At 40.6% G+C, this 24,610-nt stretch overlaps 2 protein-coding genes across 12 annotated transcripts in view; one reads left to right on the top strand and one right to left on the bottom strand.

The window, feature by feature from the left end:
* Positions 1 to 24,610, bottom strand: part of LOC125016621 (hemicentin-2-like) — a 91,763-nt gene that overhangs the window by 33,289 nt on the left and 33,864 nt on the right. The gene's annotated exons all lie outside the window — the stretch shown is intronic.
* On the top strand, positions 1,310 to 21,036 carry LOC125016623 (B-cell receptor CD22-like). Of its 4 annotated transcripts, XM_047599229.1 has the most exons (10): positions 1,310 to 1,411; positions 15,911 to 16,249; positions 16,376 to 16,636; positions 16,755 to 16,805; positions 18,117 to 18,380; positions 18,516 to 18,779; positions 18,915 to 19,178; positions 19,774 to 20,064; positions 20,209 to 20,302; positions 20,400 to 21,036. In XM_047599229.1, exons 1-10 carry the CDS (start codon positions 1,366 to 1,368, stop codon positions 20,512 to 20,514), a joined length of 1,989 nt encoding a protein of 662 aa, XP_047455185.1. In that variant the 5' UTR covers positions 1,310 to 1,365; the 3' UTR covers positions 20,515 to 21,036. The 4 variants fall into 4 exon arrangements, with proteins under 4 accessions (XP_047455185.1, XP_047455188.1, XP_047455187.1 ...); XM_047599232.1 differs by lacking the exon at positions 18,117 to 18,380; XM_047599231.1 differs by lacking the exon at positions 18,915 to 19,178.

The raw sequence follows: 24,610 nt of genomic DNA, 5'->3' as shown, positions 1-24,610 counted from the left end.
CTTTATCAAATACTAAGGACTGAAACTAACAAAGATGAACAGACTCAAAACATACAGTCTTATTTAGTGACAAGTAGAAGATCTCATTCTAGCATATTCTCTGTGAGTTCCTCTTTTTTTTTTTAACAGTTTTAAAAAACTTCTTCAAAGTGAAACCTCCCTTCTGAGCTTTCTACAAACCTCACAAACAATGTGACACTTCAGTCCATCCATCCACTGTGTTTTGTAGCTGAGTCCTGTTCTTTTAATTTTTCTGCTTCAATTAAAGCAGGCTTCACGACTCTTCCTTGCATATGATTTCTGTGAGAACTGAATATCTACAACAGCTTCAGAGTGAATAAAAGGGGTGGTCCCGGTGAAATATATTTTTGACAACAACTACTTAATATCTCTCTCTCCCTCTTTCATTGGTTTCTCTGTGAGTTCCCCATTTTTTTGTCAGTTCTTAAACACTTCTTCAAAGTATAACCTCCCTTCTGAGGAAGCTGACTTTTCTACAGACCTCATGAACATGTAAGTTGTTGTGTCTTTAATGTAGAATAACTGTATATCAAAGATTAATACAAACTTAATATAATGTTCAATGATCATTTGATTTAGTGGGATCAATTGTCAGGAGGTAGAGCGGTCATCCAATAACCGAAAGGTTGGCGGTTCGATTCCGCCCTATCCCTATTCTGTCTGTTGTGTCCTTGGGCAAGACACTTAATCCACCTTGTCCCCAGGTGTGAACTCCACTGGTGTATGATTGCAAGTGAGTGATGTTGGTGGTGGTCGGAGAGGCTGTAGGAGCACATTGGCAGCCACGTTTCCGTCAGCCTGCCCCAGGGCAGCTGTGACTACTGAGGTAGTTTACCACCACCAGGGTGTGACTGTGTGAGCGAATGAATAATGCATACAATTGTAAGCGCTTTGTGCATCTAACGCTGGAAAAGCACAATATAAAACCAATGCATTATTATTTATTATTAGATTTACAAGTTTGAAGTCAGAGAAAAAGGTCAAACAGTTCCACTGGAAGAGGTGAGAGCTTTTCTAAGCATGACTCTGTTGATACTGTTGCTATTGAGTCTGTTAGAAACAAGAAACACATGAGATGTTTAACAGGGAATAATATCAAATATTTGACATTGCTAAATAAAAGTGAGGAGTCTTTCAAAGAATACCATTTTGTCCTTAATTCAATCATCATCTCACCATATGTGAATTTATTTGATCTTGTACCTGAAAGAAATTCAGATCAGTTTAAAAACTAATTTTTGTGTTAATAGAAATACTTTTCATTTCTTTCGTAAATGTCTTTTAACAGCTTAATAAAAGAAACGAAGCAAGCCTGTTTCATGTGACTTTTTCCTGACAACAAAGATGGCTGGAGCTCTGACTTTCCTTCTCATTGGCTGTTTGCTGCAGGGTGAGTTCAAGTCCATTAACACTTAGTGTGGAAGATTATTCCAATTAGCAGAAAACTCTGTTGCTGAGTACAAGCATTCATACCCAGTGTGTGCGTGCGTGTGGATTTATACAGCTATCTTTTTGAGAACCATTTTAAGTTTTATACCATCAGATTAAGGACATTTATACAAAGTGAGGACATTTTTGCCAGTCCTCACATTTTTGGCCTCACTTGTTGGCTGTTTTGAAGGTTAAAACCTGGTTATGGTTAGGGTTAGGCGCGAAGAGTCCTTAGTTGTCAGTTGGAGAGCAGCAGATGGTTAACCGCTCGAAGCACTTCATCAGGATGGGGATGAGTGGTACCAGACAATACTCATTGAAGCAGGTGCGAGACGTCTTCGGGACCGGGATGATGGTGGATAGTGGCCCTTGCTATCCTCAGGCCCTCCTCATTCCTGGATCTGAAGGCAGCGTTCTGGACCTTCAAGTAGCCTGTATTGATTTGTCCAGACGGTGATGGACTTACTGGTGGTGACATCTTCCATGCATTTGCTGATGTGGGCAGTTACTGTCTCTCAGTATTCCTAATGGTCAGTGGTTGAGTTGTAGGTAGCTTGTTTAAACATGGCTGTGGTGGCGAAACAGTCTTGAAGTGCCTCTAAGGACCCCTCTGGCCACACTCGTACCTGCTTCCTAACTGGTTAGGTGACTTAAACCAGTGGTCTGTAGGAAGGGCCTTGTTTCCCCATGTTGGAAAGTTATTATGCTGATATAAGGGGGCTGTGTAGATCTCTGGAGAGATGGGAGAGTCCAGGGGGGTAAGGGTGTCTCAATAGAGGAGAGAAGTCTACGACACATAAAGTTCACCCCACCAGCCGAGGAGACCCCCCCGGGAGCCCAGCGATGCCTCCGGCCAGCCAAGCACCCAACAAGTGACAGGTCTTCGGAGCAGGGGGGCCCTTGGTGCCAGTCCCACGCTACTGACGCACCCGGGCTAGGAAGACCACGGGAAGAGGGAACCTCCACACAAAACGGGGATACCTCGGCCCCCCACAGAAGGGAGAGGGGAAGCGCCGAGCCACCACCCAGACCGATTGATGCTGGACCGACAGAGTCCCCAAGGGAGCCACAGACAAAGCCCAGCCACCGTGGGGCCACAGACCACCAGCCCAAGACGCCACTACCAGCGGAGGACCAGGCCCCCCAAGCTGTGCCAAGGCATAATGAAAAATGATAGTGTCCCCCAATCAGGAGGCAGGGACTGGAGAGAATGGAAAAATGTAAGAAAGGAAAGCCATTTGTTATAAAATTTATCAGAATTGCCTTTCACTGAATATCTGATCTTTTCCAGCTTCAGAAAAGACATGGTGTCAGTGAGCCACTGGGTGCTAGAGGGAGCTTTAGTCGACTTCCAGTGCAGAAGTAATGAAGTAAATGCTAAAATATCTAATTGATTAGAGGTAAACCGGTTATGGTCCTCTAGGAGTCCAAATATGGCAACGTGGGGGGAGACTTTTATGACCACAGAAAGTATTTTTGACATGGTATCAAAGTAATTCAACCAGAAGCGAGAAAGTAGTGGACAAGAATAGAACACATTGGTTAAATTTCAGGGTGAGGCATAACATTTGTCGCATTTGTCTGCGATACTGGGATAGATTTGTGACAGTCGAGCTTTAGAAAAACGAACTCTAAACAGTACTTTAAACTGTATAAGTGTGAGACGGGCACAGAATGAGCTTGTATGAATTGTCTTAAGAGCACTGTCCCACCAGTCATCCTGCAAGTTTAAGTCCAGTTCCTCGTCTCAGGCAGCCTTAACTTTAGTAACTGGTGAGCAATCAAAAGACAGAAGTTCATTATAAACTTTAGAGATAAGTGATTCTTGAAGTGGATCGTGGTTTAACAGCTCCTCCCACTGTTGAGTTGGCGGTGAGGAGGGGAAAAGAGGAAACAAAGTTTTAGCGCAGTGTCTAATTCGATTTTATCAGAAAAGATGAGAAGGTGGGAGATGAAATTCTCTTGAGAGATCTGTAAAGCTGCGAAAAATACCATCCTTGTAAAAGTCTTTAAAACATTTCAGGCCTTTATTATGCCATGCTAGGAAAGTTGGATCCGTAAGTGGAGGTCGAAATAAATGATTTTTTTAGTAAAGGAGTTAAAAGTAGATGCTGACTTAAATTTAAAGTGCCTCCTTAACTGATACCATATTTTAAGTGTGGAGTGAACCACTTCATTATTTGTAAAGCCAGAGAGGTTGGATGGTATTGAGGAAGTAAGTAGAGCAGATAAGGATGATGGAGCACATGACTGTGCCTCCAAGTTGCACCATGGCAGATTCATTGATTTGAACCAGAATGAAATTTTATGAATATGTGCCGCCCAATAATACAATTGGAAATTTGGAAAATCCATAAGGGCTGGGAGCTTTGTTATTTTGCATGCTTCTCACAGCACGAGAGATTTCTTCCACCGTTAATGGTGAGTCAAGTTTTTTAGCAGCATCTGAACTTATCACGGGAAAATTGAGATTATCTAGGAATGAATTCATCTCAGTGGCGTCAGGCGGGGAGAGTACGATGAGCGCGGTCCACGAGAGGCTCCTTCTCGAGCTTAAAAGCCTCCTTGAGCAGGGTAGAGACAGCTGTAGCCGTGGAAGAAGTGGGAGAACCCTCGGGAATTCCCACTAACCGTATGTTATTTCGCCGCGATCTCGCCTCCAAATCCTTGCATTTATTGTCCAGTCTAGTCAATTCGGTTGACAGATGCTCCACTCTAGCCTGTAAGGTAGTAATGTCATCGGTGCAGGAGGAGGCCGCGGTGGTTGTGTAGGCGGTTTAACTTTTGGAGGCATTTTGGTCGGCAAAAATACGGCGTTAAAATCGTATTGCGATGGTGGGAAAAACACACACCGAAAACAGACACAAAAGGTGTGCCTAAAGTAAATTTTTTAAAAGTTGTTGCAGGAGCTCAGAAAAACACGATCTACTCCATTCCTCGCTACACCGGAAGTCCCTCACCAGTCAGACTTTTTTTGCAACGTGATGCTTTGAGGTGCACTGAGTTGAGGCAACAGGATAAACTACAGGTTCTGTCACAACGTTTTGCCAAGTTCTGTTCCATTTGGGCCAGAATTAGAAAAATGTTCTTAAACAACACTGCAGGTGTCTTTCACTTTAGTTAGCTCTCCATCTGTATAAACCTAATCTCTCCACTATTTCAGTAACGTTAGCATCTGTTGTGTGTTTTGCAACATGAATTAACAGTCAACAACAGAGTATCATGTCATTGTTGCTACTGTGGTGTTGGTACCATGTTGCTTTTCATTGTATTTGTGGACACATTTTCAGAAACGAGACAGAGAGATCTCCAGTTTCTTCACAAAGAAGAAAATTAGCATGGAGAATTGAGGTGACCAGCAGGAGTGTGACAGTCAGGGTGAGTCAGAATATTGAAGTCAAAATATTGTTACTGTTAGATACAGTTGAAGTAAGAATATATCAGAATTCAGAATATTGTTTAAAATGGTCCCGAATGAAGTAGAAATATAGTTTGTAGTCAGATAATATTAAAGTTTTAAACGTTACTAGTAATTTTTTGTCTTTTCTGAGTGAAAACACTGCAGAATATATCTAAAATACACTTATAATATAAAAATAACTCTACATTTTTATCAGTAAGAGTATTTTACCTCCATGTTTTGACCCGTCCACATCATTTAATCATCATCATCTATTGACTTTATAAAGTATGAATAGTGTTTAATAATTGTACCAAATAATGTGGAAATATAGCTTATAGACAAACAACATGTAACAGCCCTATTTTAAGTGTATTTCTATCCTTACTGAGTGAAAATCCTGCAGAACACACTGCAAAAATTAACAGTCTTAATATAAGACATAAATACTTGGTTTGAGCAGATACAGACTAAAATTAAGTGAAATAATCTGTCAGTGCAGTAAGATAATCAAACTTTTTAAAATAAGAAAAAATAAATACATATTAGGCAAGTGAGAAATATCTTAAAATGAGTGGTTAAACATTCATTCCAAGTACTGTATGCAAGTCAAATCATCTCAAAACTAGCTTTTCAGTTCTTATTTCACTTTTTGTGAAAAACTAAATCCAGAGCAACTTAACAAGACGATTCTTCTTTATTCGAGAGTTATGATTATCTTTTATCTGAAATCAATATATTTTAAATCATACACAGAGAATATTGTTAACATTTATTTGAAGTGTAATAATAATAATCATAATTAATCTCAATTCAAGTACATTTAACTTACTGTAAGCTCTACAATAGTGATACTGTTCTAGATTTAAGACAACCACCTACTTGAAAGAAAAAAGTCTTGCATTAAACAAACAAATATTTTATTTTATCTGCATAAAAAAGGAACAAACAAATATTTTATTTTCTCTGCATAAAAAAAGAACATGCCTTTTTAGCTCTGAAATGCAGGAGTCAACAGTTCTTACAATCCAGTGCAGTTAGTCAGTTACACTGAGACTTCACAGCATGAAGTGTATGACTGGAGCACCAGTCATGTTTTGGCTCACAAGAAGTTTCACAAGAAGTTACCAGGGCCTGGGAAAAGGTCCCGCAGGTCTTCATGAGACAGAGTGATGATCATTTCTTCACTTATGTTTGCAGCTGTGACATAATGTAAGACACACATTGCAAGATGAATTAGTGCCATAGAACATACTGTATACAGCTGGCTAGCACAGATGAGTTCATTGACAATAGATAAAGAAATTACATACCTCAGTGGACTATGCATCACCATATCAGAGAGGTGAATTAAACATTGTAGTCGGTGAAGCGATTTTAATTCAAATATACAGAATTCATTGTTACCACCAGGCTCTGAGGTGGCAACAAGGAGGGAGGCAGACAGACAGATTGAGCTCAAAAGTAGTTTTTATTTAACATACCTAAATGAACTTATTTACAAATGAATGAGGTATGTAGGAAAGTAAGGTGTCAGTCATGTCAGCAGTGTGTGGTTGCGTGGTCAATGTGGTGAGGTGTATGTTGTATAGTGCAACAAACCAAACAAAAGAAGCCACGGCGACAGGTCTGGAGCCTGTTGGGAGAGCTGCGAGAGAGAGAAAAGCTGAACAGAAGGCAATCTTTAATGCCCTCTGGATAGCCCAGCCCACATGGGCAGGCACAGGTACGACCCTCCCACTCTACCCCTAAAACACTCCTCGTACCTGCAAAGACAGCAGAGGTAAACAGGTGGCAGAGTGGGAGGGATTGTCACAGTATATAGCAATCTACAATTTTGGACAAACTCAAAAGCATAAATTCTAAATAATTTACATTTTAAGTTGTGGCTATACAGAAGGTTAATGTTTTAGTATAGAATTGAGTAGATCCACCCCAGTAACTGGATTTAATTGGAACAAGTAACCAGTATCATGCTCAATTTATCCAATTTATAATAAAACCAATTTCATTAAAATCAGTTCAGAATTCAGAGTTATCCGTAAAAATAAAACAATAACAATGTTCAAAATGTATATTTGACTACATTACCTTTTTTTGATCAAATTTTTATTTTATTTTCATTCAAACACAAAACAAATAACGATGTACAGCTACTGTTACCCCCACAGGGACAGTTAATATAGACTTGTTGAGTGATTCAAGATGCTAAGTGAGGTAGATCAGATACACAACGGACCACAAGGAGATATCTGAGAAGTGCTCATTTGACCTAATCTTCATCGCCAACAGGTGGCTGGGCCTTGACCCATGAAAATAATACTGTTGCCTGGTCCTGTGGATTAAAAACTCTGACTGGCGTCTGAGGATGATGTTAATGTCTTTTCTGATCACCTCAAACTGTGAAACTATCTGTTCCGAGAGATTAGCAGACAACACAGATTCTAGTTTTGCTAGTTTGTATTCCAATTCAGAAATTTGGGCCTTGCGCTGGCTGGAGGCAAACAGAGTGGCATTACTCCTGATAACACCTTTAATTGTGTCCCAAAGTATTCTTAGATCACAGACCGAGCCAACAATGAACTCCAAGAATTCCCTAAGCCTCTCTGTAAATTGAATCCTAAATTCCTCCTGTTTCAATAGGGTTGTGTTGCGCTGTTGAGCATCGCAGAACAAAGCACACCTTTATGATCGGAGAGGACTACGGGAAGCAAAGACACATTGTGAATATTTTTAAAGAGTTTAGGGGATGCAAATATGTAGTCGATTCTTTAACAAGATTTGTGTCGAGCAGAGAAAAAGGAGTAGTCACTGACTGGTGGATTCGACGAAAGCCACAAATCTGTGAGACCCAGACTGTTAGCCCATGCCTGTAAAGCTGCAGACGCCGGTTTCTGATCCTTTGTCTCAGATTTGCCTGTCCCGTCTTCAGCTTCCCTCCAAACTGCGTTAAAGTCTCCTCCCACAATGAAAGAACAATCACTCAGTTCCAGCATCCTATTTGTCAAATTGTCGTAGGACACTCTACCAAAACAGCTCGGAGCCTACACTGAAATGAAGGCTATACTCCTGTTACTGATTTCTGTCTTAACAATTATCAACCTGCCTCCTGTGTCAGACCACTTGGATTTTAATTTTAAAGCTGCGTCTGGCTACGACAGCCACACCCTTGGTCTTTGTACCAGATGTGGAGGAAGCTATCACATGATAATGTTTATCCGCAAGGTGTCTAATATCAGCAGCCAAGAGATGCGTCTCCTGTACTAATGTAATGTCAATTCTCCTGCGTAATAAACCCAGAGTGCTAATCCTTTTGTGAGGGCTATTAAGACCGCCCGCGTTCCAACTCAAAACATTAAGTTCAGGCATAATTTTGGGTGTTGGCCTCTATAGTGAATGCCGACAGAGACATGAGGACAGCATCTGTAACCATCTGAAAAAATGAACCCAGACAGACGTACAACTTAATCCAGTCAAGTCAAAAAAAACTAATTATGTTTGAACCCACCCCCCTCCCAGCCCAGCCCCCCAAGAGAGCAAAAACCCAAACACTAACCCTAACCCCCCAGATTAAATTACAAAGCAAAACATTTCAAAGAAGTCATCCCGTCAGTGCTTAAAACTGGATGCATAAACCGTGCAGTAAGGGACTGCGTATATGAATGTACTACACTACTTAAACTGTCTGAGATATACAACACAAAGTATGTTAAAACTGTGGTTTCAAGTATGAGACTAAGGTAGCTGTCTTACCATTATACGCACTGACTGCACCAGAAGTAAAACTGAAAACTGCCCCATGGTGTAAAAACAGAAATGCTCCTCAGCTGATTCTGTATTAGCATAACACTGTTGATAAATCAAATCTACCAGGAAATTATCACAGAGAAATGGTACAACACTCAAGCAGAGCAATTAACGTTGCACAACTATTTCGTGACCAAAGACAACACCTTATGACAATAACCGCAAGTCGTAGTGACTGAGGATTATCTAGAATTGTGATGAGCAAAACAAAATAAATAGAGCAACTCAGGCTGTCAATGTAAAGCAACACAAGATCCTAGGTGCGACTGTATTATAACAAGGGATTAAACCTGCGTCTAGGGAGACACTCCGACCTGAGTCTAAACAGACACTTTAACATGAGGTCACTCGAGCAGGCGCTTAAAGTCAGAAACAATAACTGAGTGTGAAAGAGAAAGAAAAGATCATCCACTGTAATCCGTTGTGGCATACACCGCATCAAAAAGGAAAAGTGGCTGAATGCCAAGTATGAAGATAGTTCGTGGGGACGCCAAGAATAAACGGAGAGAATGACATCTTAACCAGTCCACGGACTAACTTACTCCAGAAAGAATATGCGATGATGAGGCTCATATCCAGCCATTAGCTACGGTTTCGTACTATGGCGACGATCAGGGGTTGTTACGGGTCCTCGGCAGCCGCCTGTGCGGTGTTGGCCCGGGTGTGACTGCCTCACTAGTCAGAGCCCGAGGGGACCTCTCCTGCGTCGTCATCGGTCGGGAGTTGAGGAAGTCCTCTGCTCCTCTGGTGTTGTTGAAAACACGATAATCCAGCTCATCTTTGACTTTCAGAATTGCTGGGTAAAGGAGAAAAACTCTTTCTCGCGCGGTGTCTATCTGTCGGGCCCGCTTGAATGTGTGATTACTGTAATCAGCGGCAAATCTCACTCTCTTGCCGTCAACGGTGACCGGGTCCTTCTCCGCAGGTCGGAGAATAGCCGGCCGTGTCACGTAGCGGAGGACGTTGAAGATGAGAGTGTGGGGCCTGTCATGGGCAGGGCGTCCGTCATAGATCCGGTGGGTCCGCATTATCTCCGGCTGCTCAGTCTGGAGAGACGGGAACCACTCCGGCAGTGCCCGGTTTAAATATTGAACACTGTTCGACCCCTGGACCCCCTCTTTCAAGCCGATGATACGAATGTTGCAGCGTCTATTCCTGTCCTCCGTGTCCGCCAGTTTGAGTTCAAGTGCATGCAGCGCAGTCTCCTGGTTAGCAACTACCATCGAGTTTTCCTTGACAGTGCTCTTCAGAGCCTTAACATCTGCTTTCACCACACCAATACCCTCCGAGAGCGGAGCCAGATCAGATTGAATCGAGTCCAATTTATCCTCTGTGCTTTTACCCATTTCGTGAAGTTGAGCGAACCGAGGCTCTAGATATTCACATTGTCTCTCCATTAGCGTGTCTGCCATAGCATCCAGCTCAGTAGCTCAGTAGTTCCTTTGTTCGACTTCGTGGAGGCCCCACCTGCACTGTTCTTTTTCCCAGATTCAGTCATTGTTGTCCCAAACAATTAAAGGCGTCACAAATATCAGCACAAAAATAAACTTCAAGGGGTAAACTAGTAAAAAACAGGGAGGGTAGGGGAAGCGTAAACGTCTAAGCCGCCATCTTGTCCAGTCACGACTACATTACATCTTACAGTCGACACGGTGGTGTCATCAAGTTCATCCATGCTGTTAGCAGTTTTAGCTAACATGCACATTGAAACATGGATAACATTTTAAACGTGTGTGACTAAAAACACGAGACAGTCGATACAATCTGCAATGAAATACGAATTCAAAACGTCTCGGACGAGGTAGCTTTATTACCAGTGTTCGGCAAGTTACTTCCAAAATGCAATATATTTCATATTACAAGTTACTTGCATTTGAAAGTAATATGTTTCTTTACAATATTACCTTCTGTGTAGAGTAATAAGTTACTTATTACTTTTTGTTACTTCCACCAAAATAAACATTTAGGACAAGGCATTACAAAATGAAGGCAATATTTTGTCATGGCGAATAGCCCTTTTAATATTTTACCTTATTCTTTTAATCTCTTTAAAGGTTGTCTTCCGTGAATGATTTTTTCTCAGAAACAGAGACACAAATCTCTGGTAACTCATAACTTTATATATTTCTATCCATATTTTTCCTTAGTTAGCGCTTTGTTGATTACCACCCAAAGTCTCATTTATGAATACTGTAAAACATGGAGATGTATATTGTTACTGTTAAAGTGTTCTGAGATGATGTGACAATAACAACTGTGAAAATCCCTCTGCAAACACAACTGACTTAACAAATTAAACCATTTTTAATCATTAAATCACCTCCAACACCACCTGTAGTGTCTCATCTTAAATGAACTATCTGTGTTTATACCTTAACAATAGGACTATATCATTAGAGATTTGTTTTTACCTTGTCACTTGATCGAACAGAGAATTTAAAAACATTGGCGACTCAACTGTAGAAAGAGGCAGCGCATCCTTCAGGACACACTCAGCCACTGCTCCTGGGTCAAACATCTTCACCTCTGGACTGGAAGTGTCATTGTTCAGATTTGCTTGCGCCGTCATCTTCCGTCTGTTTGCTAGCAAGAGGTCATTTAGCCTCTAACTCCAGGTGTTTATTCAGGTTACTTGTACTATTTTTAGGCCTCTAACCAGCACATGAAGTGCGCCTTACTGTGAGGTTCTTATCCGTTTCTGTGGCAAATTCAAAACAGACTAGTGCGAGTATAACTACTTAGAAAAAGTTGAATCAGTTGTGGCCATCTTGCCGTCTTCTTCTTCGGTTTTTAAAAAAAGTCTTCTTCTGTTGATTTAAACACCAGTCTTCTTCTTCTGCTGCTGCTGCTGATTTAAAACCGTCTTCTTCTTCTGTTGATTTAAAACCTGTCTTCTTCTTCTTCCTTTGATATAAAACCGACGTCTTCTCCTCTTTATTTACAACTGTTGTGCCTGTGTTGTTTTTTCGAAACCTCCGCCTGTGCGACAGCTCGGATTGTAACGCGTTACCGGAGTCACTAACTGTAATATTATTACTAAAATATAGTTAGTAACGCGTTATATTACTCCGCTACTGCCTAAAAGTAATATATTACGGTTCCATCCAGAGAGCCGTACTGTTGTTCTTGTTCTTTGTGTTCGCTACTGCGCATGTCCAACTTCCAACTCTACGATGAAAAAGTGAGACGTCTCACTTCTTAAAAAATCCGGTGAATGTATTACGCTCACTTAGATTCTGAATAAAACAGTTGTTTTTCAGAGATTGAAATAGCCATGGAGTATGCCAGGGCTATTCGATTAAAAATTCAGTTGGGCCACATTTTAAAACCTCAAAGTTCAGCTGGGCCTAACTTTTTCAGTGGCTCATAAGCAGCAGTTAATGATGAATTTTAAACTAACACAAATGAAAAAAAGATTTGTATTTATTGTTTCCTTTTAACGTGGCCACATCTGACACAAGCATAGCCTATCAAAAAGTACAAAAACAAGAGATTTTTGAAAAAACAAAACAAACCAAAAGACAAAAACAATTTGGTCATGTCTGACCCAGGCCCATCTCAAAGTGCATATAAAAACAACAACAAAAAATAGCTATTTTTGCACAGACCTATTATATTAGCCTAGCCATAAGATTTTGTTTTATATAGCTATTTATCAGTGTCATCAAAAGTGCTAACAGTAATTAACGCACACATAACAAATGATCACAAACATCATCCAGGCCCTACAAATCAAACAACACAAGTCATTAGCATTATGTAGCCTACAACACCAAACCCAGTAAATATACACAGAAAAGGCGCATACCTCTCCCATACAAAAGGGGAGAGGCAGAGGAGGGAACAAATCTTTTGGGGTCGCACAGAAATAAACATCTGAATAAACAAAAACACCTTCCACTTTAACCGAAGGTGCAACTAGTCAGATATGTAACACAATGAAATTACCGTACATTGGAGCTCCGGTTATAAGAAGCGACTAAACTTTGTACTACTTGCCCTTTCCTGTGATCCTTCGGAGAAGTTTATCTGGAAAGTGTTTTTCAAAGTGGTGCCTCCGAACCTTTAAACACCGCAACACACTGGTTGCATAATAAACACATCGGTTTGGTGCGTGGAGTGGATGGCAAAATAAATAGTTATGTTCCGTTTCAGGGTCGAGAGAGACACGTGCATGCTAGCCAACTAAGTAGCTACGGCACCGGCATGCAGCAGGTCCAGCGATGCAAAGTTATTTATAATGTTGCATTCACGATCTGAAGCACTGTAGGAATTTCGATAGAAACATCTGCAGGCTCGCTGGGCCACTTTACGAGGGCCTTTGGGCCGCATGCGGCCCGCGGACCTCTTTTTCGTTTAATCTTTGATGAGGTCTACTCAGTAAGGTAAACTAGCGGAAAGCCTGACCACTGCTGAAACATAGACTGCTACCATTTCCAAAACATTTCCAAATAGCAGAAATTAATTTTATGTAACTGAACATTAAAAAGTCCTAGATTTGTGTATCGTTGTATTTTATTCAATTTTGTTGGAGTTTTATTTTTGATTGAAGGAATAGTTCAACATTCTGGGAATCCCTAGTCTTGTGATCACCATGAGGCAAAGAGCAAGGACTCCAGGAAGTCACTATCTGATGACTTTTTGTCAAAATCCGTTGAAACGTAAGGCTTTCCTATAAACAAGATATATTTTCTTAAATCAAGCAAGTCTAATTCCTGAAACAAGATGGTTTATCTTTTGTAAATAACACAGCAGCTTAAAAGCCTCTTAAAATGTCAAAAAAAGCTTGTTTCATATGACATACGACAAAACGAAACGTTTTCAAGACTTTTTCACTTAACAAGATATATTGTCTTAAAACAAGTCCCTATATCTTGCTGAAATGGTACTTGTTGGGCAGTTGTATCTTATATTAAGTGTAATAAGATACTTTGACAAGAAATGAGACAAATATACTTGGTAAGATTTTGATTTTTTTGCAGCGTAACCAGTGGAGACATACAGTGGGGGAAATAAGTATTTGATCCCCTGCTGAATTAGTAAGTTTGCCCACTTCCATAGAAATGATCAGACTCTGGTTTTTATGGTTGTTTACTGGTTATGGGTATAGACAGAATATCAGTCGAAAATGCATAAAAAACACACAATCTAAAAGTTATAAATTGTTATGTATTTTATTAAGGGAAATAAGTATTTGATCCCCAAGCACAACACAAGTCAGTACTTTGTAGAGAAACCTTTGTTGGCAAGCACAGCGATGAGACGTTTCTTGTAGTTGGTCACCAGGTTTGCACACAGCGCAGGAGGGATTTTGGCCCATTCATCTTTACAGACAGTCTCTAAATCCTTCAAGTTTCTTGGCTGCCTCTTGGAAACTCGGAGCTTCAGCTCCCTCCACAGGTTTTCGATCGGGTTAAGGTCTGGAGACTGACTAGGCCACTCCATGACCTTAATATGCTTCTTCTTGAGCCACTCCTTTGTTGTCCTGGCAGTATGTTTTGGGTCATTGTCATGTTGGAAAACCCACCCACGAGGCATCTTCAGTGTTCTTGCTGAGGAAAGAAGGTTTTTGTCCAAGATGTTACAGTACATGGCTGCATTCATTGGCCCCATAATGCGGTGAAGTTGCCCTGTACCCTTTGCTGAAAAACAGCCCCAAAACATGATGTTTCCACCTCCATGCTTAACCGTGGGTATGGTGTTCTTTGGGTCATACTCACGTTTTTTCATCCTCCAAACACGGCGGGTCGAGTTAATGCCAAATAGCTCAACTTTGGTTTCGTCAGACCACAGCACTTTCTCCCAAGCCTTCTCTGAGTCATTTAGATGTTCACTGGCAAACTTAAGGTGGGCCTGTACATGTGCCTTCTTGAGCAGGGGGACCTTGCGGGCACTGCAAGAGTTCAATCCATAACGGCGCAGTGTGTTGCCAACTGTTTTCTTGGTGACGGAGGTCCCAACTGCTTCCAGATCATTAACAAGCTCCTGCCGTGTTGTTTTAGGCTGCTCCCTCACCTTTCTCATCATCATCCTCACTCCATGAGGCGAGATTTTGCGGGGAGCTCCAGACCGAGGACAGTTGATGGTCCTTTTATGGGTCTTCCACTTGCGAATAATGGCACCAATAGTTGTCACCTTCTCACCAAGCCTTTTGCTGATGGTTTTGTAACCTATACCAGCCTTGTGCAGGTCTACAATCTTGTCCCTGACATCTTTTGACAGCTCTTTGGTCTTGCCCATGGTGCTGTAGAAGTTGGAATGTAAGAAACTGATTCTTAGAGCAGGTGTGCTTTATATACATGACGAGTTAAGATCAGGAGTATTGGTAAGTAGTTGACTGAGCACAGCTGTGTGCCACATGCGCACCAGCCAATCTGTAGGAGCCTGAATTCTAAGTGAATTGTTGGGGATCAAATACTTATTTCCCTTAATAAAATACATAACAATTTATAACTTTTAGATTGTGTGTTTTTTATGCATTTTCGATTGATATTCTGTCTATACCCATAACCAGTAAACAACCATAAAAACCAGAGTCTGATCATTTCTATGGAAGTGGGCAAACTTACAAATTCAGCAGGGGATCAAATACTTATTTCCCCCACTGTATACTGAAACAGTGGGACAGGTCCAGATACAGCATCACAGTCTGGTCCGAGAAGTGGTGGTGCTTTTACAGATTTGTTATGTAAGGGACCATTGATCTTGTCACCTTTGTCTCATGGGAGATCTCATGGAGGTCTCTACAGTCTGCTATGGCATAAGATCAGGCAAGATATGACGAACATTGTCACTGCCCAATCAACACAGGATATAGGTTGCTGAGATGTTGTTTAAGTGATAAACGCACAACCTATGTGTGTGTGAAGTGCAAAAAAAAACAAAAAAAAAACACTATTTTGCCTACTTGTCCATACACACACACACACACACACACACACACACATACAGTATATATATATATATATATATATATATATATATAGATAGATATATATATATAGTATCAGTCACTTGAAAGGGCTACCAATGGTACATGATTTGGATATTTACATGTCTGGGAAAAAACGTGGGGCTAATTGGGTTAACTAAAAAACACGTGAAGGATTTATTATGTGAACATCTAAAATAGCTGAAACCATGGCAACAGTAATCACTGTGTAGAGAGTCAGTATCACTCATTACCACTACAGTGCTGCTGAGAACTACTGTTTCCTTTTCTTTTTTAGAAACTGTGTGTTTGTGTTTCAGGTGTCCAGTGTGGACAGTGGAGAGTCAATATGCTGCAGACTATAGAGGTTCTGAGAGGATCCTGTGTGACCATCCCCTGCTCCTTTGACATAAATAGCACATATAACAACAATTTAGATCAGACATGTAAAGCAATGTGGAAGAAGAGAAGTAATAATGAAGTTGTGTTTGATAGTAAAACTACAACAAATGGAGAATTGATTGGAAAACTGACAGACAGAGACTGCACCACAACCCTGAACAACATGGTTTCTGATGACACATATTACTTCAGACTGGAATGTGACAATGCCTTGAAATGGGACTTCAATAATGACTTAATCAATATAGTGACCAAAGGTAAATTATTAAATCTATTGTTGTGTTTTGTCTTTTAAATGATTTAGTTTCATGCAGCTGTAGATTTACTACACATTAATCATCAATGATTATTTATTGACTGATTGAACTGTTCCTTCCTACCAGCTGATCCTCCATCACCCACTCTGACTCCGTCCACACTGGAGGTGGAGGAGGGAACCTCAGTGAGTGTGACGTGCTCTGCTCCAGCTCCCTGTCTGTCTCATCCTCCAACTCTGACATGGAGCCCCAGACTGGGTGACAGTCAGGAGACACTGCAGGAGAATCAGGACAAAACTAAAGTCCAGACCTCTGTTCTGACCTTCACAGCTTCTCACCTCCATCATGGACAGAACATCTCCTGCACTGCTCTCTACAGGAAACAAGATGGCAGCCCTGATGCATCTGTTACCACAAGTTTAACAGCTGATGTTTCCTGTGAGTTACTTTGTCTTCTGCTAAAACCTTAAAATGATAACATTATATATTATAATATTATTATAAGATGGCAGCAATCAATCAAGCAGCAGTAAAACTTCAGCTCTTACTGTTTCATGTGAGTTAATTTATAACATTCAAACTCATCAGTAGCACTTTAACTAATAATCGTTTAGTTTTAATCGAATCCTCTTTGTTACTGTAAATAAACAGGTTATAGAAAGATGGCGTCTAATTCTAGAAAATGGTGATGGGAATGTTTGATCAATAGATTAACTCAGTACCAACGATGGTTAGGAGCAGCCCCAGGTTGAATCTGTGTCTTTGGGAACAAACTACCTCCATGTAGATGGAGATGAATTTCAGTCTCTGAACTGAACTGTCTCCTCCAGACTGCAGTGTCTCCTGTGTCCACCACACTGTTTAATTCATGATCCTTCAAGAACTGTCAGACTTTTAGTGCTCTAAAATATGTAGCCATACATATCACTTTATCGACAAAAGTATTCGCTCACCTGCCTTTACACATATATGAACTTAAATGACATCCTATTCTTAATCCATAGGGTTTAATATGACGTGTACTCACCCTTTGCAGTTTTAACAGCTTCAACCCTTCTGGGAAGGCTTTCCACAAGGTTAAGGATTGTGTTTGTGGGAATGTTTGACCATTTTTCCAGAAGCACATTTGTGAGATCAGACACTGATGTTGGTTGAGAAGGTCTGGCTCATGGTCTCCGCTCCAATTCATCCCAAAGGGGTTCTGTCAGGTTGAGGTCAGGACTCTGTGCAGGCCAGTCAAGTTCTTCCACACCAAATTCACTCATCAGTGTCTATATGGGCCTTGTGTTGTGCACAGGGGTCCAGTCATGTTGGAACAAGAAGGGGTCATCTCCAAACTGTTCCTACAAATTTTGGGGCCTCAAATCAATATCTCTTTGTATGCTGGAGCATTCAGAGTTCCTTTCACTGGAACTAATGGGACAAGCCCAGCTCCTGAAAAACAAGCCCACACCATAATCTGTGGCTTTGCATTACACTTGGTGATGTCTGGCTTGGATGTGGCTGCTGGGCCATGGAAACACATTCCAAGAAGCTCTCTAAACACTGTTCTTGAGCTAATCTGAACGTCTCATGAAGTTTGGACGTTTGCTTCCCCTTTGTTATAATGTGAATGACAGTTGACTGTGGAATTTAAGCAGCCAAGAAATTTTATAACTGAACTTGTTGCAGGTGGGATCCTATCACAGTACCACACTGGAATTCACTGAGTTCCTGAGAGCGACACATTCTTTCACAAATGTTTGTAGAAGCAGTCTGCATGCCACATATTCTTTATGGAAGCCAACTTCAAATATTAAAATCCTTAGATCCCAGAAGTTTACTCAATATATACTAATAATATATACGTTTTGTCCTCACTTTTCAGATCCACCTAAAGACACCACAGTGTCCGTCAGTCCCTCTGGTCCAGTACCAGAGAACAGAAATGTGACTCTGACCTGCAGTAGTACTGCCAACCCAGCAGTAAGGAACTACACCTGGTACAGAACTGATGGAGACCAGGAGACTTTCATTGGGACTGGACACATTTTAACAATTGAAGTCTCTAAAGTCAGCAGTCCTTTTTTCTGCAAAACTGAGAATGATCTTGGAGTTGGTCGATCTACCAACACACAAATAGATGTTCAGTGTATGTATTACATTTCTCATTTATCTGTTTCACATATTTGAACTGGAGGCCAAATTCAAGTATTCAAATCCTTAGATCCCACAAGTTTACCCAATATATACTAATAATATATATGTCTTAGTCCTCATTGTTCAGATCCACCTATAGACACCACAGTGTCCGTCAGTCCCTCTGGTCCAGTACCAGAGAACAGAAATGTGACTCTGACCTGCAGTAGTACTGCCAACCCAGCAGTAAGGAACTACACCTGGTACAGAACTGATGGAGACCAGGAGACTTTCATTGGGACTGGACACATTTTAACAATTGAAGTCTCTAAAGTCAGCAGTCCTTTTTTCTGCAAAACTGAGAATGATCTTGGAGTTGGTCGATCTACCAACACACAAATAGATGTTCAGTGTATGTATTACATTTCTCATTTATCTGTTTCACATATTTGAACTGGAGGCCAAATTCAAGTATTCAAATCCTTAGATCCCACAAGTTTACCCAATATATACTAATAATATATATGTCTTGGTCCTCATTGTTCAGATCCACCTATAGACACCACAGTGTCCGTCAGTCCCTCTGGTCCAGTACCAGAGAACAGAAATGTGACTCTGACCTGCAGTAGTACTGCCAACCCAGCAGTAAGGAACTACACCTGGTACAGAGCTGATGGAGACCAGGAGACTTTTATTGGGACTGGACACATTTTAAAGATTGAAGCCTCTAAAGTCAGCAGTCCTTTTTTCTGCAAGGCTGAGAATGATCTTGGAGTTGGACGATCCACCAACACACAAATAGATGTTCAGTGTATGTATCAAAAACAAAGTTTCATGTTTCAGAAAACAGGATGTGTTTCTGTAACAGGCTTTATTAATATCCATATATTTTATACACATTATTTGATACAAAATCAAAATCGTGGGGACATATTTTTGACATAGAGTGGGTAAAATAAGTATTTGAACACATCACAGTTTTTCATAGTAAACACATTTCTAAATGTGTAATAATATACATATCTATCTATCTATATATATATATATATATATATATATATATATATATATATATATATAGTTATTGTAAAATAACAGAGAGGAAAATTTGATGTCAATAGCACCTTTATGTTTACTATGAAAAATTGTGGTGTGTTCAAATACTTATTTTACCTGTCTACCAAATATCATCATTTGTCAGTCACTCAACATACAGTTGATCATTATATTGTGATTTAGACAGGTTGGGCAAAAGCCAGAGACTTACACAGGGAATTTATGTCTGAATCAATCTCTGTAAAACTTTCAACACTGTAACATTTATTTTGTCAGTAAATCTTTTGATTTCATTTGTAAACTTTTCTTGACATGGCTTCTTTTGGCTCTTCTCTCCACTTTCATTGCAGTTCCTCCACAGATCCTGGCCTCATCTCACTGCACCAAAACTGAAAGTCAGATTAACTGTTCCTGTGAGACTGTGGGAAACCCTTCCCCTACTTTACACTGGTATTTGGATGGGAGACCTGTCAATCAATCTGGAGAGGTTTTAATCAGCAGTGGGTCTCTAAATGGCACAGGCCTGAGGAGCTTCATCACCGTCAATCAACTAAAGGAGAGGAATCTTTCCACCTTGTTCTGTCACAGCTTCAACTCTCTGGGATCTGCCAGGCAGCAGCTATATGTGGCTGAAAGTCAAGGTCTGTTTTTGTCTGCTTGTGTTATTGTTTCATTTCATTCTGCCAGGCAGCAGTTAGGTGAACATCAAATTACTGCAGAGTGAATTCTTTTATTCTTGGGTTTTGATCTGGTCCTTCATTACATTCTGTGATTTCTCTTGACAGGTCTTGGACATTACTGTAGAGTTCTTCCTTGGGCTCTTGCTGGTGGATTTTTCAGTTCCAGTGTCTTCTTCATAATCTGCATAATATTCCTTTGGTGTGTTTTTACATGACTGTGGATTCAATATGAAAACTCTGCTGATGTTATCAGAACAAACCATTGACATCTTTTTTTTATTATTATTTTAACCCAGTAAATCACGGAGGAATGTGGAGCCGAATGAAGAGGACAGAACTTACATGTCACTGGATCGTAGAAACGTCACAGAGTCTTCAGAGTACGATGTCATTACCCGAAGACCTGAATGAGAATAATTATCAGAAGCTTTACTGAATGACTTCTTGCATTTCTGCAGTGATTATATCCAGTCAAACGTTCCTCTTTCTGTCAGTTTGATCTTTCCTGTAATGTCTTAAATAGCTATTGAGTCAGTTTTCTACAGGGGGTTGAGCATCAACTATGAGCAGCTCTTCAGTGTCATTTAAACAAGTTCTCTCCTCTGGTTTTAACTTCATCACATGTTTACTGATTTATCTTTCTAGTAATATCTGAGGTGACTGTGGTTTTACTTGTAGTGAAGTGTAAATGATGTCCATCCTCACTTTAAGACTTCAATATCTCCCGTCTCTACAGTATGGTCACATTAACACTTTGGATTGATGTTGCTCTTCTTAATGAACAGAAAGCTTAACTCCATGATGTATTGACTTAATTCAACATGAATATTTCTCGTTTTTTGTCTTTCATTTTAAACCATAGTGATTGTTAATCTGCTTTTATTTCTACATTCGTACTTAATGGTAATAAAATAAAATGACATCTGAGCTCCATCTTAACCTTTACAATCGTTTCTGTCAGTAAAAAATAATAGTTAGACAGTGATCCTTAACAACAAACTTAATTGATGGGAAAACACATTTCACCCTCTGAATAGTGCTACATTTAACACAGTAAGGCATTGTCTCTACTAGAAAGTAGTCTCCTACTATTTTGGCAATTATGAATCAGATTTCCATGAATGTGTAAAGCAGAAGTAAACTGGGGTTGTTTGGTTTGACAGCAATGATCCAATAAATGGAGAAATGTTAAGAAAGTTATTCTGACCTTAACATCCCTGTAGATCTTGGAACCTGGAACTTGCATGAGATGTATTCCACTCGAGCGTTGGTCAACACATACCTTCCTCTCAGCTGGTCCTCCTTCACTAACTCTGACTCCGTCCACAGTGGAAAGAGCAGGAGGGAACCTCAGTGAGTCTGACATGTTCTGCTCAGACTTTCCGTCTCTCTGGACCTTGAGGTTGGATCCCAGTCAGGAGACATTGCAGGAGAACTGCTGTGTTATTACAGCAGTTATTATTCATTTTATTCAGCTGAGATGTCAGATTAAAATCCTTTATACATTTATAATGTTTTCCATTGATGTATTACTAAATGTAGCTCTATGTAACTTCTAAATCGTCTTGCTAAATATTAACTTCAGTAAAATAGGAAAAGAAAAAAATTGTTTATGAAAAATCATTACTTACACAATCTCACCATCAATGTCTTCATGTGTAAACATTACCTAAATTACTAATTTATTTAATGAATTTCAGCAATAACAAACTAAGATATTAGATCATTAATCCACGAGGAGTTTACAGCACGAACAATGACTGTTTTGTCTGAGTTCAGTCTTTCATCTGGTTTCACGCATACATTTAGCGAGGTGCATCTGTGTAACAATGGTAGTTTATGCCATGTTTGCTAATAATATTGCCCAGAAGCATGTATAATGTGAAGAGTATTGGTCCTAGTACAGAACCCTGGGTCCATTACTTATGTTTCAGAGGGGTCATATGTTTTAGTAGAAGGGTCATTGATTCGACTTTATTATATAGACATTGGTATCATTAAACATCAGTGTTGTTTCTTTATTCCCTTTATTCCTCGTAAGGTCATGCCTTCTAATTTCATTCATGATTCATGCTTCGTGTTTTGTGAAGATTGACCTCTCCTCTTGTTTCAGATCATTTCACTTCCTGCCCCTGAGTTTTTCCTCCAGTCTTAATTGTCTGCCTCGCCCTCATTAAATTTACCTGTGTCTCATTATCACTGCCCTCTGGTGTATTTAGTGTGTGCTTCTCCTCCGCTCTGTCAGTTTGTCCTTGTAGCGTTGTAACGAAGCACATTTCGTTTTGTGGTAACGGTATTTATTTGCACAACTTTGCACAAATGATGGTAATAATCGCACATGGCACTTGATAGCACCATAGCACTTTATTTACCATGGTTTGCACAAAACATTTTGCACATTGCTTATTTGCTCATATTTACAGATATTTAACGTATATATTAATATTTATTAATATTTATGAGCTTTTAGGGAACCTCGTGACCACGGCTGATTGCGCACCGTCGGGCAGGTGCAGGAGTGCGCACTCGGCTCCGCCTGCGAAAGGAGGGAAAAGTTAATCGCCACCAAAGTTGTGCACATTATTGGAAAAGTACACCGTAAGCAGTGCAAAAGTGTTTGTAAATATGTATGTGCAATATCATCGTGGTAAATGAGGAAGTTAGTGTTGTTGTGTTAAATTACGTTGTTTTTGATTAGCACTTACCTGTCCAGTCCAGTGTCTGCTCCGCGGTGCGCGGCCAAAAGGATTCCCCCGGGGGCACAGCACCTTCAGAAAGGTTCCGGGAGAGACCAAGGGACAGGATAGGAAGTGGGGGGATTTTCAAATCAGTGTGTTTATTTTTTATTTATTGTATTTATATTTTAGAGGTGCTTTGGGGATAACGACGGCAGCAAAATGGAGTATTTTAAATATTATGTGTGCAGGAGACACTGAATATTTGTCTATGGTGAGTAAGCCATGTGATAAATATGTAAATTAACCTGTGAAATGGAAGAGTCCAGTAATTAATCCAGTGGCACAGTACTTAAGGCGCCAGTTAACATCTGTCTGTGTTGCAGGTTGGACCACAAGAGACATTGCACCCATTGCTGTTGTTTTTGGGTACTGATTAATTAAAAGGAAGAAAACCAGGAAACCTGACTGTTGCCTTAACTCGTATAGACACTCGTCTTATGGAGAGAGAAAGGGACACAATCAGATCAATAGTTCCTCCACCCACTTGCAGGGGGTAGTCTCAGAAAATCTTCCTTTGTGGCAATCTACCTGCTTCTAATTGCCCCATGTTTTTTACCCACTCAGAGGACAGACAACACTGCTCCTCCTGTCCAGTTAAAAACAGGGCTCACCAGTGAGGAGAGCACTGGGGAGCCAAACCACCATTAGTGGCTAACACTTGGGATGGATGACTGCTGTGCATTGTCACCCATTACAGTCAACCTGTTCAACTCGCTATGCCTGGTAATTACACAAAGCTCTTGCGCTTCCACCTCTGACTCTTCTTTACATCCCCTCATTCTGGGGATACAATGACTCACTAAACATACCCCCCTCGACTTCTTCCCTGAAGTCTCCTTACCTGATATCTCTGAGTCTTTGTGTGGATTCTGTCTTTGTGTATCCATCGGCGTCACCAAATTGTGAGTTTCCAAACCTTTCCAGTGTTCCCTCCTGTTATCTTGGTGTTTTTCAATAAGATTTGGGCTACATCGATCTACTGACTCCTCCTTTACTGCCGTACCATCTCACCATCATCGTCAACACCTGGAGCTGGGTTTTTCTTTGTGGTGAAAAAGGGTACGACACTTTGCCCTTGCAGATGCCAAGATCATTACTAAGTTGGATCTCAAGAATGCTTATCACTTGGTGAGGATTACGGAGAGGGGAAGAGTGAGTAGTAGTGCTTTCCAGGAGTTATGAACACATCCCAAAATGTAGGTCACCTCTTCCCTGGTCAAGCCCTTCCTATTAATCTGATGGTATTTAAACCACCTCTGCCCCCAAGGCTGTATTTATTTTCCTGCTGGATCTACGGGTTGCCTTTCTGCCTGTCTGGTGTTGGTGTCTCTCCCTAGAAGAGGTTTGTCCGCTTCTGACTGCAACGAAGGTTATGAACATTTCATTGCTGTGAATGGTTTGCTGTGAGCACACATGTGGTGGGTTGCATGTTTGGGACACACTTTCCTAGGAAGATAGCCTCCCTCTTGCTCACCCAGCCCACTTTCTCTTAATTCTTTGTAAAATAAACTTGCTATTGTCTAACTGTAATAAAAGTAGTTGACCTCTTTTTTTAAATCCCTTTGTTTTTGGATTGGATTTCTCCATGTTTTGTGTTTCCTTTTCATAAGTGTGGAAGAGGGAGATTTTTTTTTATGTTATGTTTAGGTATCCCTAGGCCGGGCAACCGTTTCGGCTGTTGCAGAATCTGATGGAAAAAGTGACGTGGAGATTGGGGGGCCTGTGCCACCTGTCATGCCCGTGTGCTCGAATCCTCCCCTTACGCCGGG

This window comes from Mugil cephalus, chromosome 11 (genome assembly GCF_022458985.1).
Source record: "Mugil cephalus isolate CIBA_MC_2020 chromosome 11, CIBA_Mcephalus_1.1, whole genome shotgun sequence".
NCBI lineage: Eukaryota > Metazoa > Chordata > Actinopteri > Mugiliformes > Mugilidae > Mugil > Mugil cephalus.
The sequence above is the reverse complement of the archived record's forward strand: the minus strand, read 5'-3'. Positions and strand labels throughout refer to the sequence as shown.

Coding starts and splice junctions, on each gene's coding strand:
- LOC125016623 (XM_047599229.1), top strand. CDS start 1,366: ATGGCTGGAGCTCTGACTTTCCTTCTCATTGGCTGTTTGCTGCAGG. Junction 19,179..19,773: donor CACACAAATAGATGTTCAGT/GTATGTATCAAA, acceptor CTTTCATTGCAG/TTCCTCCACAGATCCTGGCC. Junction 20,065..20,208: donor ATATGTGGCTGAAAGTCAAG/GTCTGTTTTTGT, acceptor TTCTCTTGACAG/GTCTTGGACATTACTGTAGA.